The sequence below is a fragment of the Peromyscus maniculatus genome, chromosome 1, assembly GCF_049852395.1.
Source record: "Peromyscus maniculatus bairdii isolate BWxNUB_F1_BW_parent chromosome 1, HU_Pman_BW_mat_3.1, whole genome shotgun sequence".
Lineage (NCBI taxonomy): Eukaryota > Metazoa > Chordata > Mammalia > Rodentia > Cricetidae > Peromyscus > Peromyscus maniculatus.
The window spans coordinates 112,029,185-112,051,416 of NC_134852.1; the positions used below are offsets into that span (position 1 = coordinate 112,029,185).

The window sequence follows — 22,232 nt, forward strand, 5'->3', positions numbered from 1 at the left end:
CACACTTTTTTTAAGTTTGGAACTACTTTATTATATGATGTGTAAACTCTGTTGCTTCTCTTTTGCTAATGTTTATACCATCAAGCTTTTAGGTCATGAGGATCAGTGTGGATTCATCCATATTTTTAAACCTGTAGATTCTGATCCAATACATTGTTTGTCAAACATATAATTTGCTAAATGCCAATATGTCAGGCTCCATACTTGACACTCAAGATTCAGTGCTAAACAGGCTGACCTGGCTCCTCCTGTTCAAGAATCAAAGGAAAGACAGACAAGTGTCATAAACACAAGGTTATACCATGAGATAAAATGATAAGAAACATGTAGAGTTCATGGCGATCAAGAGAAGTTCTTACAGATGAATAATGAATAAAAGAAGTGGTCCAGAGGCACGTGTGACAACTCAGAGGCAAAAGAGTAGTCCTGGTAGAGCCAAAAGACACATAGTTTAGGGAAACTGTGGCCGCAAAGGGAAAACGGGCAGACGTAAGCCAAGTCTAAATCATGCAGTCGATGGTAAAGTTTAAAACAAACAAAACTTTCTCCTGAAGGTAATGCATAGCTAATGAACAGTGTTGAACAGTCATATAAAGTATGCAGTTCAGAAATATCCTCCCAGCTACAGTGTGAAATGGATTGGCAGGGCCAGGCATGGTAACATACCTTTAACTCAAGTTCTCCAGAAACAGAGTCAGGCAGATCTCTGAGTTTGGGGCCAGCTTAATCTTCATAGTGAGTTCCAGGCCAGCCACGGCTACAAAAGAGGATCTTGCAAAGAAAGAAAAAGAAAAAAGAAAGAAAAGGATTGACAGAAACAACTGGATATAGGAAATTGTTGGCTAAAACCAGATAAGAAATAACAAAAGGACTTTGAAGGCTAGCAATGTAGTTTTGTGTTAAAGTGTGTTTGCATGCATGAAGTGCAAAGGTTTGATCCCTAGCACTGCTACAATTAATTAACTTTTAAAGGCTTTGATTTCTTTTCTTTCCTGCTTCCTAGTAATCGTACTCATGTATCTAGCATAGTGCCTAAGTACAGTTGACACTCAGTAGCAAGATCATTCAGACTACATGGGAATTTAGTTGGCTTTAAAATGCATTCCTTGTTCATGACACCTATATTACTGTGTGTTGTATATAAGTAAAATGTTTTGAGTGGTTTCTTGAAAACAATATTATTATTTCTAAGTTAAAAACTTCATATTGAAAGATATATATCTTTTTTTTGTGATATATATTTTTTATTTTACAATACCATTCAGTTCTACATATCAGCCATGGGTTCCCCTATTCTCCCCCCTCCCACGCCCTCCCCTTACCCCCAGCCCACCCTCCATTCCCACCTCCTCCAGGACAAGTCCTCCCCCGAGGACTGTGATCGACTTGGTAGACTCAGTCCAGGGAGGTCCAGTCCCTTCCTCCCAGACTGAGCCAAGTGTCCCTGCATAAGTTCCTGGTTTCAAACAGCCAACTCATGGAATGAGCACAGGACTTGGTCCCACTGCCTAGATGCCTCCCAAACTGATAAAGCCAATCAACTGTCTCACCTATTCAGAGGGCCTGATCCAGCTGGGAGCCCCTCAGTCTTTGGTTCATAGTTCATGTGTTTCCATTCATTTGGCTATTTTTTTTTCAATAATTGAGTAAAACTGAAATTTATTATATGCCACAGTCGTCCTAGGGACCTCCATGCTATATATATAGCCTCTATGGTTCTATGGGTTGTGGTCTGATTGTTCATTTTATATCTAGAATCCACCAATGAGTGAGTACATACCATAACTGTCTTTCTGGGTTTGGGTTACCTCACTCAGGATAATTTTTTCTAGTTCCATCCATTTGCCTGCAAATTTCATGCTTTCATTGTTTTTCTCTGCTGAGTAGTACTCCATTGTGTATATGTACCACATTTTTTTCATCCATTCTTCCGTTGATGGGCATCTAGGTTGTTTCCAGGTTCTGGCTATTACAAATAGTGCTGCTATGAACATAGCTGAGCATGTATCTTTATGGTATGTGTCAGCATTCTTTGGGTATATGCCCAAGAGTGGGATGGCTGGGTCTTGAGGTAGTTTGATTCCTAATTTTCTGAGAAACCGCCATACTGATTTCCATAGTGGTTGTACAAATTTACATTCCCACCAACAGTGGAGGAGTGTTCCCTTTGCTCCACATCCTCTCCAACATTGGTTGTCATTGGTGTTTTTGATCTTAGCCATTCTAACAGGTGTAAGGTGGTATCTCAGAGTCGTTTTGATTTGCATTTCTCTGATGATTAAGGATGTTGAGCATTTCTTTAAATGTCTTTCAGCCATTTGTAGTTCCTGTTTTGTGAATTCTCTGTTTAGCTCTTTAGCCCATTTTTTAATTGGACTGTTCAGTGCTTTGATGTCTAGTTTCTTGAGTTCTTTATATATTGTGGAGATCAATCCTCTGTCAGATGTGGGGTTGGTGAAGATCTTTTCCCAATCTGTTGGCTGTCTTTTTGTCTTATTGACTGTGTCTTTTGCCCTGCAAAAGCTTCTCAGTTTTGAGAGGTCCCATTTATTAATGGTTGTGCTCAGGGTCTGTGCTGTCGGTGTTTTATTTAGGAAATGGTCTCCAGTGCCAATGCGTTCAAGAGTGCTTCCTATCTTCTTTTCTATTAAGTTTAGTGTAACTGGATTTATGTTTAGGTCTTTGATCCACTTGGACTTGAGTTTTGTGCATGGTGACAGATATGGATCTATTTGTAATCTTTTACATATTGACATCCAGTTATGCCAGCACCATTTGTTGAAGATACTTTCTTTGTTCCATTGTATAGTTTTGGCTCCTTTGTCAAAAACCAGGTGTTCATATGTGCATGGATTAATGTCAGGGTCTTCAATTCGATTCCATTGGTCCGTATGTCGGTTTTTATACCAGTACCAAGCTGTTTTTATTACTATAGCTCTATAGTAGAGTTTGAGGTCCGGGATGGTGATGCCTCCAAGGGTTGCTTTATCGTATAGGATTCTTTTAGCTATCCTGGGTCTTTTGTTTTTCCATATAAAGTTGAGTATTTTTCTTTCCAAGTCTGTGAAGAATTGTGTTGGGATTTTGATGAGGATTGCATTGAATCTGTAGATTGCTTTTGGTAAGATTGCCATTTTTACTATGTTAATCCTACCTATCCATGAGCATGGGAGATCCTTCCATTTTCTGATATCTTCTTCAATTTCTTTCTTTAGAGATTTAAAGTTCTTATCAAAGAGGTCTTTCACTTGTTTAGTTAGTGTTATCCCAAGGTATTTTATATTATTTGTGGCTATTGTAAAGGGTGATGTTTCTCTGACTTCTTTCTCAGCCCTTTTATCATTTGTGTATAGGAGGGCTACTGATTTTTTTGAGTTGATCTTGTATCCTGCCACTTTACTGAAGGAGTTTATCAGCTGTAGAAGTTCCCTGGTAGAGTTTTTGGGGTCACTTATGTATACTATCATATCATCTGCAAATAGTGAAAGTTTGACTTCTTCCTTGCCAATTTGTATCCCTTTGATCTCCTTTTGTTGTCTTATTGCTCTAGCTAGAACTTCTAGTACTATATTGAATAAATATGGGGAGAGTGGACAGCCTTGTCTTGTTCCTGAATTTAGTGGTATCGCTTTGAGTTTCTCTCCATTTAATTTGATGTTTGCTGTTGGCTTGCTATAAATTGCTTTTATTATGTTTAGAAATGTTCCTTGTATTCCTATTCTTTCTAAGACCTTTATCATGAAGGGGTGTTGGATTTTGTCAAAGGCTTTTTCAGCATCTAGGGAGATGATCATGTGGTTTTTTTCTTTCAGTTTGTTTATATGGTGTATTACATTGACTGATTTCCGTATGTTGAACCATCCTTGCATCCCTGGGATGAATCCTACTTGGTCGTGATGGATGATTGTTTTGATGTATTCTTGGATTCGGTTTGCCAATATTTTGTTGAGTATTTTTGCATCAATGTTCATGAGGGAGATTGGTCTGTAGTTCTCTTTCTTTGTTGCATCTTTGTGTGGTTTGGGTATCAGGGTAATTGTAGCCTCATAAAAAGAGTTTGGTAGTGTTCCTTCTGTTTCTATTGTGTGGAACACTTTGAAGAGGATTGGTATTAGTTCTTCTTTGAAAGTCAGGTAGAATTCTGCACTGAAACCATCTGGTCCTGGGCTTTTTTTAGTTGGGAGACTTTTGATGACTTTCTATTTCTTTAGGGGTTATTGGTCTATTTAAATGGTTTATCTGGTCTTGATTTAATTTTGGTATTTGGTATTTATCCAGAAAATTGTCCATTTCTTCCTGGTTTTCCATTTTTGTGGAGTACAGGTTTTTGAAGTATGATCTGATGATTCTCTGGATTTCCTCATTGTCTGTTGTTATGTCTCCCTTTTCATTTCTGATTTTGTGAATTTGGGTGTTCTCTCTTTGCCTTTTGGTTAATTTGGCTAGTGGTTTGTCTATCTTGTTGATTTTTTCAAAGAACCAACTCTTTGTTTCATTGATTTTTTTGTATTGTTCTCTTGTTTTCTATTTCGTTGATTTCAGCCCTCAATTTGATTATTTCCTGGCGTCTATTTCTCCTGGGTGAGTTTGTTTCTTTTTGTTCTAGAGCTTTCAGTTGTGCTGTTAATTCATTGGTATGGGATTGCTCCATCTTCTTTATGTGTGCATTTAGAGCTATGAATTTTCCTCTTAGCACTGCTTTCATAGTGTCCCATAAGTTTGGGTATGTTGTACTTTCATTTTCATTGAATTCTAGGAACTCTTTAATTTCTGTCTTTATTTCTTCCTTGACCCATTGATGTTTCAGGTGGGTATTATTCAGTTTCCATGAGTTTGTGGGTTTTCTATAATTTTTGTTGTTATTGAGTTCTAACTTTAAGGCATGGTGGTCTGATAAAATACAGGAGGTTATTCCAATTTTTTTGTATCTGTTGAGATTTGTTTTGTGTCCAAGCATGTGGTCAATTTTTGAGAAGGTTCCATGGGGTGCTGAGAAGAAGGTATATTCTTTTGTGTTAGGATGGAATATTCTGTAGATATCTATTAGGTCCATTTGAGTCATAACATCTGTTAGGTCCTTTATTTCTTTGTTAAGTTTCAGTCTGGTAGATCTATCTTTTGGTGAGAGTGGTGTGTTAAAATCTCCCACTACTAATGTGTGGGGTTTGATGTGCGTTTTAAACTTTAGTAGTGTTTCTTTTATGAATGTGGGTGCTTTTGTATTTGGAGCATAAATGTTTAGAATTGAGACTTCATCTTGGTGGATTTTTCCTGTGATGAATATGTAATGTCCATCCTGGTCTCTTTTGATTGATTTTAGTTTGAAGTCTATTTTATTGGATATTAGGATAGCTACACCAGCTTGTTTCTTAGGTCCATTTGCTTGGAAAACCTTTTCCCAGCCCTTTACTCGGAGGTAGTGTCTGTCTTTGGAGTTAAGGTGTGTTTCTTGTATGCAGCATATGGATGGGTCCTGTTTTCTAATCCATTCTGTTAGCCTGTGTCTTTTTATAGGTGAGTTGAGACCATTGATATTGATGGATATTAATGACCAGTGATTGTTAATTCCTGTTATTTTTTTGGTTGTGTTGTGTTGTCCTTCTGTGGTGTATGTTGGTGTAGGATTATCTATTGCTTGATTTTTCATGGATGTGTTTAGCTTCTTTGGGTTGAATTTTCCCTTCTAGTGCTTTCTGTAGGGCTGGGTTTGTGGACAGGTATTGATTAAATCTGGTTTTATCCTGGAATATTTTGTTTACTCCGCCTATGGTGATTAAGAGTTTTGCTGGGTATAATAGTCTGGGTGGGCATCCATGGTCTCTTAGTGTCTGCATGAGGTTTGTCCATGATCTTCTATCTTTCATAGTCTCTATTGAGTAGTCTGGTGTTATTCTGATGGGTTTGCCTTTATATGTTACTTGGTCCTTTTCCTTTGCAGCTCTTAATATTTTTTCTTTATTCTGTGTGTTTAGTGTTTTGATTATTATGTGGCGAGGGGACTTTTTTTTTGGATCCAGCCTATTCGGTGTTCTGTAAGCTTCTTGTATCTTCATAGGTATTTTTTTCTTTAGGTTAGGAAAGTTTTCTTCTATGATTTTGTTGAATATATTTTCTGTGCCTTTGAGTTGGTATTCTTCTCCTTCTTCTATCCCTATTATTCTTAGGTTTGGTCTTTTCATGGTGTCCCAAATTTCCTGGACGTTTTGTGTTAGGACTTTTTTGTCTTTATTGTTTTCTTTGACTGACGAATCTATTTTCTCTATCGTGTCTTCAGTGTCAGAGATTCTCTGTTCCATCTCTTGCAATCGGTTGGTTATGCTTGTTTCTGTAGTTCCTGTTCGTTTTGTCAGGATTTCTATTTCCAGCATTCCCTCAGCATGTGTTTTCTTTATTGTCTCAAATTCATTTTTCAGATCTTGGAATGTTTCTTTCATCTGTTTAATTGCTTTTTCTTGGCTTTCTTTGATTTCTTCCCATTTTTTGTTCATTTTTTCTTCCATTTCTTTAAGGGAGTTTTTTATTTCCTCTTTAATGGAGTTTTTCATTTCCTCTTTAAGGGAAGTTTTTATTTCCTCTTTAAGGGAGTTTTTTATTTCCTCTTTAAGGAAAGTTTTTATTTCCTCTTTAAGGTAGTTTTTCAATTCCTCTTTAAGGAAAGTTTTTATTTCCTCATTGAGGGAATGTTTTATTTCTTCTTTAAGGGCCTCTATCATCTTCTTAATGTCATTTTTAGGGTTGATTTCTTCTGTTTCTTCTGTCATGGTATGTTTAGGTCTTGCAGGTGTAGAATCACTAGGTTCTGATGTTGCCATATAGGTCTTTATGTTGTTGCTTGTATTTTTGCACTGGCGCCTACTCATCTCTTCCTCTGTGAGGTGCAGGTGGTGTCTGTGTCTGAGAGTGCTTCTCTTGTTCTAATTTTTAGTCTTGGTTTAGTAGGGGTTCTTGGTTAAATTGGTGCTTTTGGGCTATTTCTTCAGGGGCAGCTGATTTCGATCAGTGAATTATATACTTATGATTCTGGTGATCTGGTTTGGTGTCTGGGTAGCGCCTTCTTCTGTGTTCTCAGGTCACTTTTTGTTCATTTGTCAACTCCTCAGCTGATCTTGTTTCTTCAGACTTTAAACTGTAGGCATCTGAATCCTCTCCCAGATGGGTTTCAGCTGAGCAGGGTAGTCTCACCAACACCTCCAAGTTGTTGGGTTTCACAGGATCAGCAGCTGGGCCCTGGGTTGTCCTCAGACGGAGTGTTCAGATTCGTTCTGGTTCTGACCCACGGAGATAGCTTCTTCCCCAGATGTTGGGGTTAGGGGCGTCCCTGTTCCAAGCTGTGTCTGCTTGTCTCCGTCCCTGGGCCTGTTTACCTCTGCGGTCTGCCGCCGGGCCTGTATGTCCCTGTCAGCTGCCGCTGGGTCTGTCTGCCTCTGGGGGCCGCCACCGGGCCTGAATGTCCCTGTCGGCCGCTGCACGTCTACCTCAGCGGGCTGCCGCTGGGCCCGTCTTCCTCCACAGGCTGCCGCCACAGGCCTACCTGCGTCTGCTTGTCTTCGCCGCCGGGCCTGTCTACCTCTGTGGACCGCCGCTGGGCCTGAATATCTCTGCCGGCTGCCGCCGGGCCTGAATATCCCTGTCGGCTGCCGCCGCTGGGCCCATCTACCTCCACGGGCCCCCTGCCGCAGGCCTACCTGCGTCTGCTTTTCTCTGCTGCCGGGCCTGTCTACCTCTGTGGGCCGCCGCTGGGACTGAATGTCTCTGCCGGCTGCCTCCGGGCCTGAATATCCCTGTAGGCTGTCGCCGCTGGGCACGTCTACCTCAGCGGGCTGTTGCTGGGCCCTTCTACCTCCGCGGGCCGCCTCTGCAGGCCTACCTGCGTCTGCTTGTCTCTGCCGCCGGGCCTGTCGACCTCTATGGGCCGCCGCTGGGCCTGAATGTCTCTGCCGGCTGCTGCCGGGGCTGAATGTCCCTGTCGGCCGCTGCCGCCGGGCCCGTTTACCTCAGCGGGCCGCCGCTGGGCCCGTCTACCTCTGTGGGCCGCCGCTGGGCCTGAATGTCTCTGCCGGCTGCTGCCGGGCCTGAATGTCCCTGTCGGCCGCTGCCGCCGGGCCCGTTTACCTCAGCGGGCCGCCGCTGGGCCCGTCTACCTCTGTGGGCCGCCGCTGGGCCTGAATCGAAAGATATATATCTTTTTTAGAACAAGTTCATGAAAATTATGGTTGAAGGTAGAATTTTTTATTCCCCAACTCAACACACCATAGTGTCTGATAATGTTCATAACTACATGAAGATAATATATTTAAGGCATTTGCAGTGCTGGGGTTTATAGTACTCAACGCTGCCATCTAGTGGTGAAAGATGGACAATTTGGCATTATTGTTTTTAAATAAAGTTTTATTTTTCCAAATGTACAGTTGATTGAACCTGTTCATGCATCATTACCAGAAGCTGGGCCATCTACACTCATTGTGTTTCTGGTATAAATTACTTGGGCTCTGCTTTGAAGCCAGCTTGCTAAGTCCTTTACTAAGTAGCTCTTGAAGGGCTGCCCTGGCTAAGGAACCACGAATCTTCAGTCCCTAGGAGACCACAACTGGAGCTTATAGTTAGGAACTTCTTTACAAAGTTTGTCGTATGTAGCTTTGTCAAACAGGACTAGATTGTTGAGCTTGTCCCAAACTTTACCTTTGGACCACTTCTTTTTGGCCTTGCCACCAGACTTATCTACTGGATCTTTGTCTTTTTTGGCCAACTTTCTGGCATCTTTCTGGTCATCCTCGGGTGACATGATGAAGCTTGGAAAGTGGCAACAACCACTCACAATTCAGCATTACTACTCAGTGCTTTGGGAATGGGTTTGGTGGGGTTGTTGTTGTTGTTGTTGTTTTGTCAATTTTATATTAAAAGCTTGATGTAGCCAAGCACAAAACACTGAAGGAACTAACTATAAAACTTCTATAGACAATTCTTATAAATAACACTAACATATAAGGAATAAAAGAAAAACCAGCAATGTTAGTGATATCAAAATTTAGCCCTGGCTGTCCTGGAACCCACTCTGTAGACCAGGCTGGCCTTGAACTCAGATATCTGCCTGCCTCTACCTGAGATTAAAGGTACTTGCCACCACTGACTGTCTTAAAAATGTATCTTTCAAAAAGATGCTTGAAAAAGTAAAAAGGCAGCCCACAAAATGAGGGGACATATTTTCAAATTATGTATCTTTCAAAACCCTAGTATCTATAATATATAAAGAATTCTTGCAACTTGAAATTAGAAAGATACCCCAACTAAAAATTATGAGTCAGAGGCTGAAGAGATAGCTCAGTTGGTGGAGAACTTGGCCAGCAGTCACAAAGCTCTGGGTTCAGTGCCCCTTACTGCATAATCCCCGGTGGAAGCAGAAGGGTCAGAAGCTGAGGTTGGGCCAATGAGATGGTTCAGTGGGTAGAGGCACTTGTATGCAGGCCTGACAACCTGGAGTTGATCCCCAGATCCCAGAAAACTAGCAGGAAAAATCAGAATTGTCTTCTTTTGACTGTCTCACATAAACCATGGCACATGGTGTGTCTTCTCTCTAGATAAATAAATAAGTAAATAAATGGCTTTTTTTTTAAGTTCAAGGTCATTTCCAGTTGCATAACAAGTTCAAGTGTTCAAGTGGTACTACAGGAGACCTTGTCTCAAAAAAAAGGTCAAAGATTTGAGTAAAACATGTAAGGATGCTCAGCATCATTGGTAATAGAGAAATGAAACTTAAAGTCATGGTGACTTTACCATCTCATCACTAGAATGGCTGTCATAATTTAAAACAGAGAGCATGGGGGCTGGAGAGATGGCTTAGAGGTTAAGAGCACTGACTGTTCTTTCAGAGAACCTGGGTTCAGTTCCTAGCTCCTACATGGTGGCTTACAACCATCTGTAACTACAGTCTAAGGCAATCTAACATTCTCTTCTGACTGCCATGAACACTGTACAGGTATGATGTTCAGACATACATTCAGGCAAACACTCATGCACATAAACTAATAAATAAAATCTCAACAGCAACACCATTAAAAAATACAAAGCAGAATACACACATGAAAAAATAGGTCATGGCAAGGATATAGAGAAATTAGAATCTTCATGTATTGCTAGTTGATAAGGTACAGCACTGTGGAAAACAAAGTTGCCATATGGCCAAAGACAATTCTACTCCTGTGTGTATCCTCAGAGAACTAGAAGCAGATGATACCAAAGTTGAAATCAAGGTAAAAGTGAAACTCCAAAACAAAAGTTATTTGGAAATAATATAAAAATAATATTGAAATCTAGAACACTTGCACACATGCTAAACTGACCTCTAGAATATATTGGAAGCAAGGGAAAGGTTGGCGGGTTTTGTTTGCAAAGAAGTGTACTCAAGCCATTATTAAGAAAGTTCACGGGCACTGTGTGAGAGCTGATGAGCTCTGACTGGAGAGAGCAGCAGTCACTATACACAGAGCTAGCTGTATGCCAGTTCTAATAGCTGATGAGAAGAAAAATACAGACTTCAAAGATAGGCTGCTGTTTTCATGGGTTGGAATGAGAGGAAAGCTCCTGGAACGGTTGTCGAGACCTGAGTGTTTTTCTCTTCGGCTTCTGTTTTAGATGTGTCTGTGACAGGAATGTTTTCTATGTAGATAATCGAACAAAAACGTGCATAAATGTTCATGACATTTTATGTTTTCTCTCAGATTGCTCTGTAGCAGATATATACAAAACTCTAATTCTACTAATAATGGATGAGAAAAATGAAGGAGATTAATATTGATTATGTATCATTTCCAGGCTCTGTGCTTTCTTTTGATTATTCCATGTAAAGTTCCTACACCTCATTGTCATTAAGTGTCCACAGAGGCAGATAAGCAACGATCAGAACCTAGGTGTTTTTGTTTCCAAAATGTTCTATTTTTTTCATAAGCTTTAGCAATATTAGAATTTCCCTTTGTTGGTTAGTATTCATTAAAGATTCAGCACTTCCCTAGTAACTGCTCACTGTTCTTAGGTAATCATCTGTGTCTTTTGTCAGTTTATTAATATATTTTTAAATTGAACATCCCTAATTTTCTTACAGACAAAGGAATTATGTGCCAAAGCTCTATCATAATTTTTGGCTTCTATATATTCCTCTTTTAGGCTCTTGATGGAAATGTGTATGACCACCTCAAGGATTATTTAATAGCTTTCAGCCGGACCGAGCTAGAAACTTGCCAAGCTATACAGAACACATTCCAGTTTTTACTAGAAAACTCCAGCAAGGTAATGTGTCTTTAATGCATGGATGGTATTGCCGTTTTAGAATCTAAAGTTTTTCATACTTTGAAAATGAAGATACCACTTATTAGAAGAAGGTTTTAAAGGATGTATTTCTGGAAAAAAAAAAGTCTCCTTAACCAAGTGGGAGAACGTTGTTGATGAGTGGAGAAACTGTTGTCACAGCCATGAATGAAAGGGGAGGTGATGTAGCAGGCTGGCTCAGACATCAGCCCCCTGCAATATGCTGCTATACATAGCATTACCTTTGAGAAGAATCAGTGAAGAATCTGTTCTGTTCAAATCCATTGAATCAGTCATTTGAGAGAACAAGGTTATGTATCAATGCAGAGAGTAAGAAAGATATACACAGGGAATGTAGCATTGATAAGTGGTTTAAAAATAAAATTCTGTAGTGCCTTGGAGTTTGTTTTTAACAAATTAAACTCACTTTTTTAAAAGATGTATTTATTTGTGTATATGAGTGCTCCCTTTTCCTATAGGTCTGCATGACAGAAGAGGACATCAGATTCCATTATAGATGGTTCTGAACTATACCATGTGGTTGCTGGGAATTGAACTCAGGACCTTGGGAAGAGCTACCAGTTGCTCTTAACCACTGAACCACCTCTCCTAGCCCTGAACTCACTTTCTTTTTTTTTTTTCCTCTTTTTGGGGTGGTGGGGAGGTGTTCAAGGCAGGGTTTCTCTGTGTAGCCCTGGCTGTCCTGGAACTCACTCTGTAGACCAGGCTGGCCTCGAACTCACAGATCCGCCTGCCTATGCCTCCTGAGTGCTGGTCTTAAAGGTGTGCACCACCAGGCCAGCTCTAACTCACTTTCTATATGCTATCATTCTTTGATAATCTTTTCATTTAAAATATTGATCTGTTAATTTTGCCTACGTGCCATGCTGAATATAAATACTGAATTATACACACTGAAAGAAAATAAATATTGTTTTTCCTGAGAATTGGATAACTTATGTTTCTTTTTAGCAATAGTGAATCTCCTTTAGAAGATACAATGTTCCTGTAAATGTTACTTTCTTTCTGGAAAATGCATTATGATTATTTCCTGACTATGCATTTTAAAGTGTATACCATTCGGCTACCTAGATCTACACCTTTAAAAGATCTAGCTCAATTCTTTTGTTTTTTTATTTATTATTATTTATTTATTTATTTATTTATTTTCACGGAGAACAGGAACTGGCTAATGTATTTAGAAACTGTTTAGGAATCACAAGATGGAATGAGAAGGGTACACAGATTCTTTGTTTGGGTTTTTTGTTTGTTTGTTTGTTTGTTTGTTTCGAGACAGAGTTTCTCTGTGTAGCTTTGTGCCTTTCCTGGAACTCACTTGGTAGTCCAGCCTGGCCTCGAACTCACAGAGATCCGCCTGGCTCTGCCTCCCGAGTGCTGGGATTAAAGGCGGGTACACAGATTCTTTATCCTGGATAAACACCTCCTAATGCAAATATTCTTGTTTCAGTGTACTTGAGCTCCTGATTCTATGTTTTAATTTTAAAAAAAAATTTTTTTTAAACATTAAAATGGGGCTGGAGAGAAGGCTCAGCAGTTAAGGGCACTTGCTCTTGCAAAAGATCCAGGTTTAGATCCTAGCACCCATATGGTGGCTCCCTCCAGGTCCAAGGAATCTAACACCACCTTTTGACCTCCATGGGCATCAGGCATGTACCATGTTGCACATAATACATACATACAGGCAAAACACTCATCCACATAAAGTCATGTAAATTAATCTTCTTTAAAAACTTAAGGAAAAACATTTACGATGCTAAGTTGATATCAAATATAAACATTACTAGTATGATACTTTTAACATCTTGTCCTATGTCTATCCCTACCCTGAACCCATTAAAAGATGTAAAAATATTGATGCGTAGAAAGAAGGATGGATGAATGAATGAATACATTTTTGAAAGTAAAATAGTAATTGTAGAGTTGTAGTAATAAGCATACAGGTGTTCATTGTGAAAAACTTTTTAGACTATTTATTGATTAATGCATTTATTTTTGAGACAGGGTCTCACTGTGTAACCCTGACTGACCTGGGACTTACTGTGTAGACCAGGCTGTCCTTGAACTCACAGAGATCCACCTGCTTCTGCTTCTGAAGTGCTGGGATTAAATGTGTGTCCCACCCCACCTGGCCAATTCTTTTTATTTTAATGTATATGTTTGAAGTCATACGGGAATATTGGAGGAAAATATCTATAGAAGCTTGTTGGTTTTGTTGCTTCTACATAGCAATGGTTTTTGACTGCTGAAAAAATTGTTTAGTAGTCAATTCAGGATTTCTGAATTTTCTTTCTCATTTTTGATTTCGTTTGTTTTTCACTATGTTTTAGCAGCTCTCATTTTCTTATATAGTTGTCCATTTATCAGATCTGGTAGCACATGTCTTTTAAGAGCTTGTCTGTCTTTGTGGCCATCTCCCTTGTTATTTGTTTGCACTTCATTTATTTTTTGTGATACCAGTCAGTTTTGTTAATTTTGCCAGAAATGTTTTATTCTGTTTTTCAGTGTTCGATTTCATCAATTACTACCTTTCTCCAAAGTATTTCTTTCTATATTCCTTACTTTGTGTTCTTGCTATTTCTTGAAAAGCTTGTTTTTCTTGTTTTTAATTACCTAAACACACACTCTCTCTCTCTCCCTCTCTCCCTCTCCCTCTCCCTCCCTCTCTCTCTCCTACACTCTGTAATATGAAGGGGTGAAGGGCTTTTATTCTTCTTTCTACTTCATACGTTATTTAGAAGTGACTTTTGCATTTAGTGTGAATGTGGCAGGATGATATTTTTCACTTTCAACCAACTAGAGATTATAATCTATTTTTATTCTAATTTTGTTAGAATAAAATTATTTGTCATACTTTTTTGAAACTTCTCTTTCAAAGAAAATGTTAAGTTAGATACACTATATTTAGTTTATAAAACATGTAGCCATGAAAACCAGCTAATACTATACATGTATTTGATTTTCTAGGCCTTCTTAGTATCTCTTAAATTGTTTGTTTTATGAAAAGAAAGATAGGTTAAGCCTGAGAGTGTGTTTCTCTCTGTCTGTCTCTTCTCTCTCTCTCTCTCTCTCTCTCTCTCTCTCTCTCTCTCTCTCTCTCTCTCTCTCTCTCTCTCTCACACACACACACATACACACACATACACACAGTACTTCCATTACTGTAGTGCTATTCTACTATAATTTATTATCTCTTTATCTTATTATTTTTATTGAAAATATATTAAAAATTTATGAAATTCTTTGGAGACAAAGAGGTAAACTTTTATTTTCTGCCTTCACTCATATGAGTCTCTCTCTCCCTGGGGGTGAGGTATAAATGAGATGCTTTTATGTCAAGACTGAAAATGGTAGGAATAAAAATTCAATATGAATGATGTAGCTTGGAGTTGTTGCAAGCGAAAAGTATTCACACCTACAAGTTTTATACCATGTGCTCTTCTGTTACAAAGAGTTCGTTATGCTGCTCTGGTTATGGTTCAGAAAGCAACCCAAAGATTTCCAACCAAATGGAAAGTTTGAAAATCTAGACTTTTTTATTCTACACTGTTACTACTTTGTTAGGGTAAAAATCTGTTTTTCCTGCTTGCTTACAACATAACATAGTCCCAAAGATGTTGTAAGGGTAATTCATGCAGACACTACATACTATAAATGTTAAAGTGCTCTCTATAGCTTTCATCATGTAAATGGAAACAGCTGGTCCTAGGAGCTTCTATTAAATTTTAATTATTTATGAAGCTTGCTCTTCTCCTTAATATTTAATGAAATGCTTTGTATATGTAACTGAAGCAGATGTTGCCATAGATATTTTCTCTAAGATAGTAGCTCTAAAAGCAACTCTATTGTCCTGTATAGTATGTTCCTGTGTGCTTGCTTTCTGCCTGCAAAGAATACTTCTACCAATTAGTAATGTAGCTCTTGAACAGTTCATAACTTGAAAATTTTATCCTATTTTTTTGGAAACTGTCCATTGTTATGTAATACCTTAAAAACTCACCAGAAAAGGTGAATTTAATGAAATAAAGAACAAAATTATGATCATTACAGTAGACATGAAAGCTGGCCATGTTGGCACATCCTTTTTATCCCAGCACATGAGAGGCAGAGCCAAGCAGGATCTCTGTGAGTTTGAGGACAACCTGGTCTACATAGTGAGTTCCAGGACAGCCAGGGATACACATAGAAACCCTGTCTCAAAAAAACAAAACAAAAAAAGCATGCCATAAGCCAACAGCTAATACCATTCTCAGTAGTGAAATGCTCAATGTTTCCCAAGATCAAGAACTGCTTTCATGGCCAGGCTTAACTGCTGTACTGCAAGTTCTAACTTAAACAGTTAGGTTAGAAAAAGAAGAATCAAAATTACTGTTGGTTCGAAATGGTATGATTCTCTATGTATCAATAGAACAAATGTAAAAACTACTAAAAAAGTAACCCAGATTTAAAAAAAAAAAAGCAATTCTGTAAAGTTACTCTAGAAACAAGATAAAGGCATAATAACCAATTGTGTGTCTTATCAATGAATGATCTCAAAATACAATTAAAAAATCAATTCCAACTACAGTAGTATCCAAAGAATAAAATACCTGGGAATAAATTTAGCCAAAGACTTACGTACTGAAAATTATAAAGTATTGCAAAAGAGGATCTAAATAAATATAAATGATAAATGTTCATAGATTGGAAGGTTTCATATTGCTGCCTTTATAGTATTACCCAAAGATTTAATACAGTCCCTATCAAAACTCTAGTAGCCATTTTTGTTTATAGAAGTGGAAAAGACAATCCTCAAGTTTATATGGAACTGTGAGGAAACCCTAACTAGCTGGAATAATATTAAAAAGGAAAAGCAAAATTGAACTACTCACAGTTCCAGCTTACAAAGCTTACTATAAAGTCACAGAAATCAAGACAGTATGTGTGGACATTAGGAGAGACATAAGTGGCCAGTGAAATAAAGTTTTAGTCTTGAAATAAACCTAAACCTATACTTATACAGGCACCCTGCCTGTTTAGTTGAAAAGGCTATGATCTTCAGAGAAGGCACTGAGGCAAGTGCATAACCATGTGCAAAAGAGCGGAGTTGTACCTCTGCCCAGTTTTTATTTCTCTAATGGACAGCAGTTAAAAGTTGAGTAAAGGGCAAGCAGTGAGGCCAAGTAGAACTCAGCTTGTGTTCAGTTAAGTACTGCTTACTCCTAGCTTTTCTCAAGGTATATCATGTAGTAGGTTGGTTTTCAGACTTAAGAGACCTATGAACCATATACACATAATGAAAATACAACTTTTTTAAAACAAGAAAATGAGCTGGGAGAAACCAAAAGGACTATGTGCTTTCAATTCTTTTCCCATCTCCCCGCAACTGCAATAAGATTTGTATAGTAGCTGTCTTCTTGTCATCTTAGAATAATGCATGTTATTTATCTGGTCTCCTAATCTGGACTAGTTTCTAAACTAGTACTTTCCAAATTTATATTCTTGAGAAAACCAGACATATAAGAACTTAGTTAAGAAAAGTAAGATGTGTAACATTTTTCTTTCTTTTTTACCACATTGTGTTGGAAAATTTCTTACTTGTTTAGAATATAACAAGGGGCTAGAGAGATAACTCAGTGGTTAAGAGCAAGTAGTGATCTTGGACCTGAGTTCCCGGCACCCACTTCAGGCTGCCTGTAACTCCAGCTCTAGGGTATTTGACTCCTTCCAGACTCCATGAGCATCTGCATCCAGAGGTACACAAACCCATACACAGACATGTATGTATACACACAATTAAAATAAATTGTTGTTTGTTTCAAAGAAACACCAGGCATGGTGATCCATGACTTTAATCCCAGCACTTGGAAGACAGAGGCAGGTCAATCTCTCATGAGGTCCAGGTCAGTCTAGTCTACATAGTATATTCCAGGCCAGCCAGAGCTCCATATTAAGACTATGTCAAAAATAATAAGTAAATAAGAAAGTAGCAGAATAAATCTTAAGCTTTAAACATTTTATTTAAATTATTATTTTTTGATGTGGGGTGTGTGTGTGTGTGTGTTTGTATACATGCACATACGAGCATGTGGAGATATGCTACAGCACGCTTGTAAAGGTCAGAGGACAACTTTGTGGGATTGGTTCTCTCTTTTCTCCTTTACGTGGGTTCTGGCGATTGAGCTCAGGCCATCAGTCTTGTGCAGCAAAGCACTCTTTACCTGATGTGCCATCTGGACAGCCTCTAAACTTTAGACTAAACTTCAGAATATAATTACTGGACATTTTAACCTTACTTAAGACTTACAGGTTCCTGTTTTGTCTTTAGGTGGTACGGGACTATAACCTGCAGCTGTTTCTACAAGAGAATGCTGTGTTTCACAAGCCTCAGCCCTTCCAGTTCCAGCCTTGTGACAGTGATACTGTAAGGGAATTCCACGTCTTCATTTCACTCGTTTGTGCTTGAATAAGCAGCAGAAGCTGAGTGTGTCTCATTAATTTTAACAACTGTGAGGGCGCAGAGAAACCACAACAGTTCTTTCTTAGTACAGCTTCCACATCCAGTGTCTCTGAACTGTAGGTTGAGTTAAAGAAGTTACAGAAAATCTGAAAACAATCATAAAATAAAAATTATTTAATGGATTTTTTTCCAGTATAAATTATGTTTTCTGCCCATATTTCATACTATATATCCTTCTTCATACTATTTCCTTCAAACCAACCAGTGGCTAAATTTTAACCAGAATAGAATTAATAAATGGAATGATAAATATGTACATGAAAATATTTTCATTGGCTTTATACAAATTATAGGACTTTGACAATTCCCTTCATATTTTAAATTATTAAAAGTATTAATGTTAAGCCCCAATGGGAAGGGTTTTTTTTTTCTTTTTCCTTTTTTTTTTTTTTTTTTCTGAGACAGGGTTTCTCTGTGTAGTTTTGGTGCCTGTCCTGGATCTCCCTCTGTAGCCCAGGCTGGCCTGGAATTCACAGAGATCCACCTGGCTCTGCCTCCCGAGTGCTGGGATTAAAGGTGTGCACTACCACCACCTGGCGGGAAGTTTTTAAATAGCAGACATTGATAATTTTTTTCCAAGTTTATGAGAAAAGTTTACAATTATTTGAAGTTTGGAAAGAGACAAAATATCAATTTGACAATAAAAATACAAAATTTAATAGTATAGAGTGATAAGATAGTCTGAGCATTTCTAGCACATTCTCCTAAAGTAGGCAAGCTAAAATAGAAGGCAAAGTATATTTGTAAGTCTTTTGATAAAACCAGAGTCAGTAGCAGGGGAGCTTATAATATAGTTATGAATTTAATACATATATGCTTGATTTTTCTTCACCCTCCCCACAAAATAGTCTCAGCTTTGTAGCACTAGCTGGCCTCAAATTCACAGAAATCTTGCCTCTGCCTCCCAAGTGCTGGAATTACAGTGTCAGCCACCATATCCAGTATTTTGTTTTCTTATATTTTCTTACATCCATATAGCCTTGTGTCAGAGGCTATATGGAAGAAATGGAGGAAATCCTTATTCTTCTCTATATAATAATCATTATTTGTTATAGTAATACCTCCCTTTTAAATTTAATTTAATTTTTTTAGTTTTGGCAGTGTTGGGGATGAAACCTAAGGCCTTGTGAGTGCTAGGCAGGTGCTCTGTTGTTGAGCTACCTCCCCAGCTCTTCCCCCTTTACAAGCACTCAACTTCTACTTAATGACTCAGTGACGTTTTCTTGGAGTTTGACTTCTTTGAAGCCTGGCGTGAATAAGTGGAACATTAGAAGATACAGGATATAATTCTGTGTGGTAACTCATTCCTATAATTCCAGCAGCAGGGCGGCTGATGTAGGAGAAGGCTAGCATGGGCTACAGAATGAGATGTAGCTTTAAAAAAAAAAAAAAAAGAAGAAGAAGATGAAGAGTATGAACAAGTTTCTTGAGTTTGATAAGCTTAAAATTATGACCAATTTGAGATTATGTCTTTGTCCATTTGCCACAGAATAGTAGTGACTCTTACCTCACTTTTCCAAGCTTAATTATAACCCTAATACCTCTCTTTGTTTCTAGACACTGTGCTAATGTTCTTAGCTGTTATGTCCCTGTTTACCTTAAAATTCTAACTCTCTGCTGTTTTCTGTCCTTGTGCACTCTTTACTGGGCAGAGTTTAAAAGCCGCCCAACTGGTGGATATTGAGCTCTCCCCTGTCAGTGCTCTGAGAATGACCATAGCTGAGGTATATGGGATATGGGAAGGGGGGAAGGGTGGAATGTGTGGGCTTGCATGTCGTTGAAGGGCGGGGCCTGATGCTGGCATACAAGTCATATATATGTCTAGGGGGCCTTAAATGAATCAGCCATGGCTATCAGTTTTTACCTTAAAAATTAGGAAGGCTTTTTTTTTTTTTTAACTATTTGTAATCAAGAAAGTGGGGTGCTCATTCTTCATCTTATCTGAATCACCTTTAGTTTCCTCAGTACAGGGGCATTGAACTAATCCTACCTTTATTAAAAGAAAAATGGAGCCTAAAAAAGTAAAGAAACTTGACCAAAGTCTTACCATGGATGAATGGCACATAACTGTTAGGATGGTAGTATTAATGTTCTTCCTGCTATACATTTTGTCTTCTGAAAAGGAATGGTCAGTGCTTTTGGAACAATTTTTTTGTAATGGAAGAAGAGAAATGTGAATTTACAAAAATCATTCCAGATTGTTAACTATAAAATATTTTGTGTGTAATTTTTATGTGTCTTGAGTTTTTTAAAGCCTCCATGCATGTCTGTTCTTTGTGTGTGCCTAGTGCCTGCAGAAGCCCAAAGAGGGTGCTGAATCCCCTGGATCCAGAGTTACAGATGGCTATGAGCACTATGCAAGGGCTGGGAATTGAGCTCAGGTCCTCTGTAAGAGCAGCCAGCAGCCTAATTTCAGCTCTTGTATGTAATTTTTTTCTACTCAGAAAAAATAAACACCCAGGGGCTGGAGAGATGGCTCAGCAATTAAGGGCACTGACTGCTTTTCCAGAGGATCTGAGTTCAATTCCCAGCACCCACATGGCAGCTCACAACTGTCTCTAACTCCAGTTCCAGGAAATCCAACATCCCCACAGACACACATGCAGGCAAAACACCAAAGTACATAAAGTAAAAAGTAAATATATTGCCAGGTGGTGGTGGCGGTGCCCATCTTTAATCCTAGCGCTAAGGAGGCAGAGGCAGGTGGATCTCTGTGAGTTCAAGGCCAATCTGGTCTACAAAGAGAATTCCAGGACAGCCAGAACTACACAGAGAAATTGTCTCAAAAAACCAATACATACATACATACCATCCCCAATATTTTTTCTTCTCCATATAGTCTACTATTCTTCACGAGGATGGGGCCACTATTTAACTGCTTCCTTTTAGAGTTGGTAGCACTAAACCTACCATGGAGTGAAGAGTGTAAGTCAGAGCTATTAACTCAATCATCTTGTGAGTTGAACTTTGGCCATGCAGGAAGGGCTAATTGCCTCTGTCCTCATTCATATTTCTAAAAACATTCTTGTTCTCATCTTGTTTTGAAGCATATGTAATTTCAGCAAACACTGAATCCCTACTGCATATGGAAGTCACTTGGTTATATGGTCATCTACAGACCATGGACTAGATGAGCTCACTAACATATACACAGATAAGATTAAGGCATTAACTGCACATAGTGGCATTTTCTTGGTGTCCAGTGACTGATATAATCAGTAAACCCTGATGTGAGATTTTTCAAGACAGGTTTATTGAGGCATACTTATATAATTTACTCAGTTCAGTGTATTCAATAACTTTTGTATGTTTACCAAATTATGTAAGCATCATTATAAATAAGTTCCAGAACATTTACATCATCATTAGAAGACTTCCCTCATCCAGGCAACTTATACTTTCTGTCTCTGTAATTTCCCTTTTCTGGGCATGTCACTAAATTAAATCATACAGTATGTGTAGTCTGTGGTATCTTGTTTCTTTCATTTAACATGTCTTTCAGATTTATCCATGTTGTTGAATGTACTTGTTTTTTGTTTTTTTTTTTAATTTCTGATTAATGTTGCATTGCATGAATATTCCACATTTCGTTTATCTGTTAATTATTTGGTGGACATTTAGGTTGCTTGCACCTTGACTCTTACCAGGCTGGGAAGAAGTCAATAAAGTACTTTTCTTGTAAGCAGTTCAATACCCAGAACCTACTTTTTCAAAACAAAACAAAAAAACAACAGGCTTGTTGTTTTGCTTAACAGTCCACAGGGAAGAGCACAACAATTGGTTGTCTGATGCCAAATGGTCAGCCCTCAAAACATACATAGTAAGTAACAGACTGAGCAGGTAATATTTAGGTGTGTATATATGTATAAATGTATACATATATGCATGCAATAACAATTAATGAAAGAAGAGAGCATGAATTTGAGAGCAAATAGGAATGGGGATATGGGAAAGTTTGAAGGGAGGAAAGGGAAGGGAGAAATGTAATTATAATTTAAAAAAAAAAAAGAATCACAGTACTATGGCTAGTAAACACGGGTAACTCTACATAGCTTGCTGACCAACCATCCTAGCCTTGTTGGTGAGCTTCAAGCTATCGAGAGACTATAGCTCAAAAAAAGGTGGGCTGGGCAGTGATGATGCACGCCTTTAATCCTAGTACTTAAGAGGAAGAGGTAGGTGGATCTCTGAGTTCAAGACCAACCTGGTCTGCAGAGCAAGTTCCAGGACAGCCAGGGCTACACCACAGAGAAACCCTGTCTCAAAAAAAAAAAAAAAAAAAAAACAACCATGGACAACACCTAAGAAATAACAGTCAAGGTTGTCCTCTGGACCACATGGCACAAGTGCGTGTGTGCACACAAACAGTCACAGAAAGAGGTGATGGGGGAGATAATGCTACTGTAAACACTTATTT

The 22,232-nt window shown here is 38.5% G+C and overlaps 1 protein-coding gene and 1 pseudogene across 3 annotated transcripts in view; one reads left to right on the forward strand and one right to left on the reverse strand.

The window, feature by feature from the left end:
• Nucleotides 1–22,232, forward strand: part of Fchsd2 (FCH and double SH3 domains 2) — a 246,047-nt gene that overhangs the window by 185,416 nt on the left and 38,399 nt on the right. For 2 of the 3 annotated variants that reach the window (XM_076548355.1, XM_006982124.4), the window contains 2 exons: nt 11,158–11,280; nt 17,624–17,719. In XM_076548355.1, the coding sequence (XP_076404470.1) occupies nt 11,158–11,280; nt 17,624–17,719 (219 nt within the window). Of the gene's footprint in view, nt 1–11,157; nt 11,281–17,623; nt 17,720–19,467; nt 19,540–22,232 lie in introns of all 3 variants that reach the window. The other variant, XM_016000690.3, reaches the window with a different exon arrangement.
• Nucleotides 8,423–8,837, reverse strand: LOC102917770 (small ribosomal subunit protein eS25 pseudogene; annotated as a pseudogene).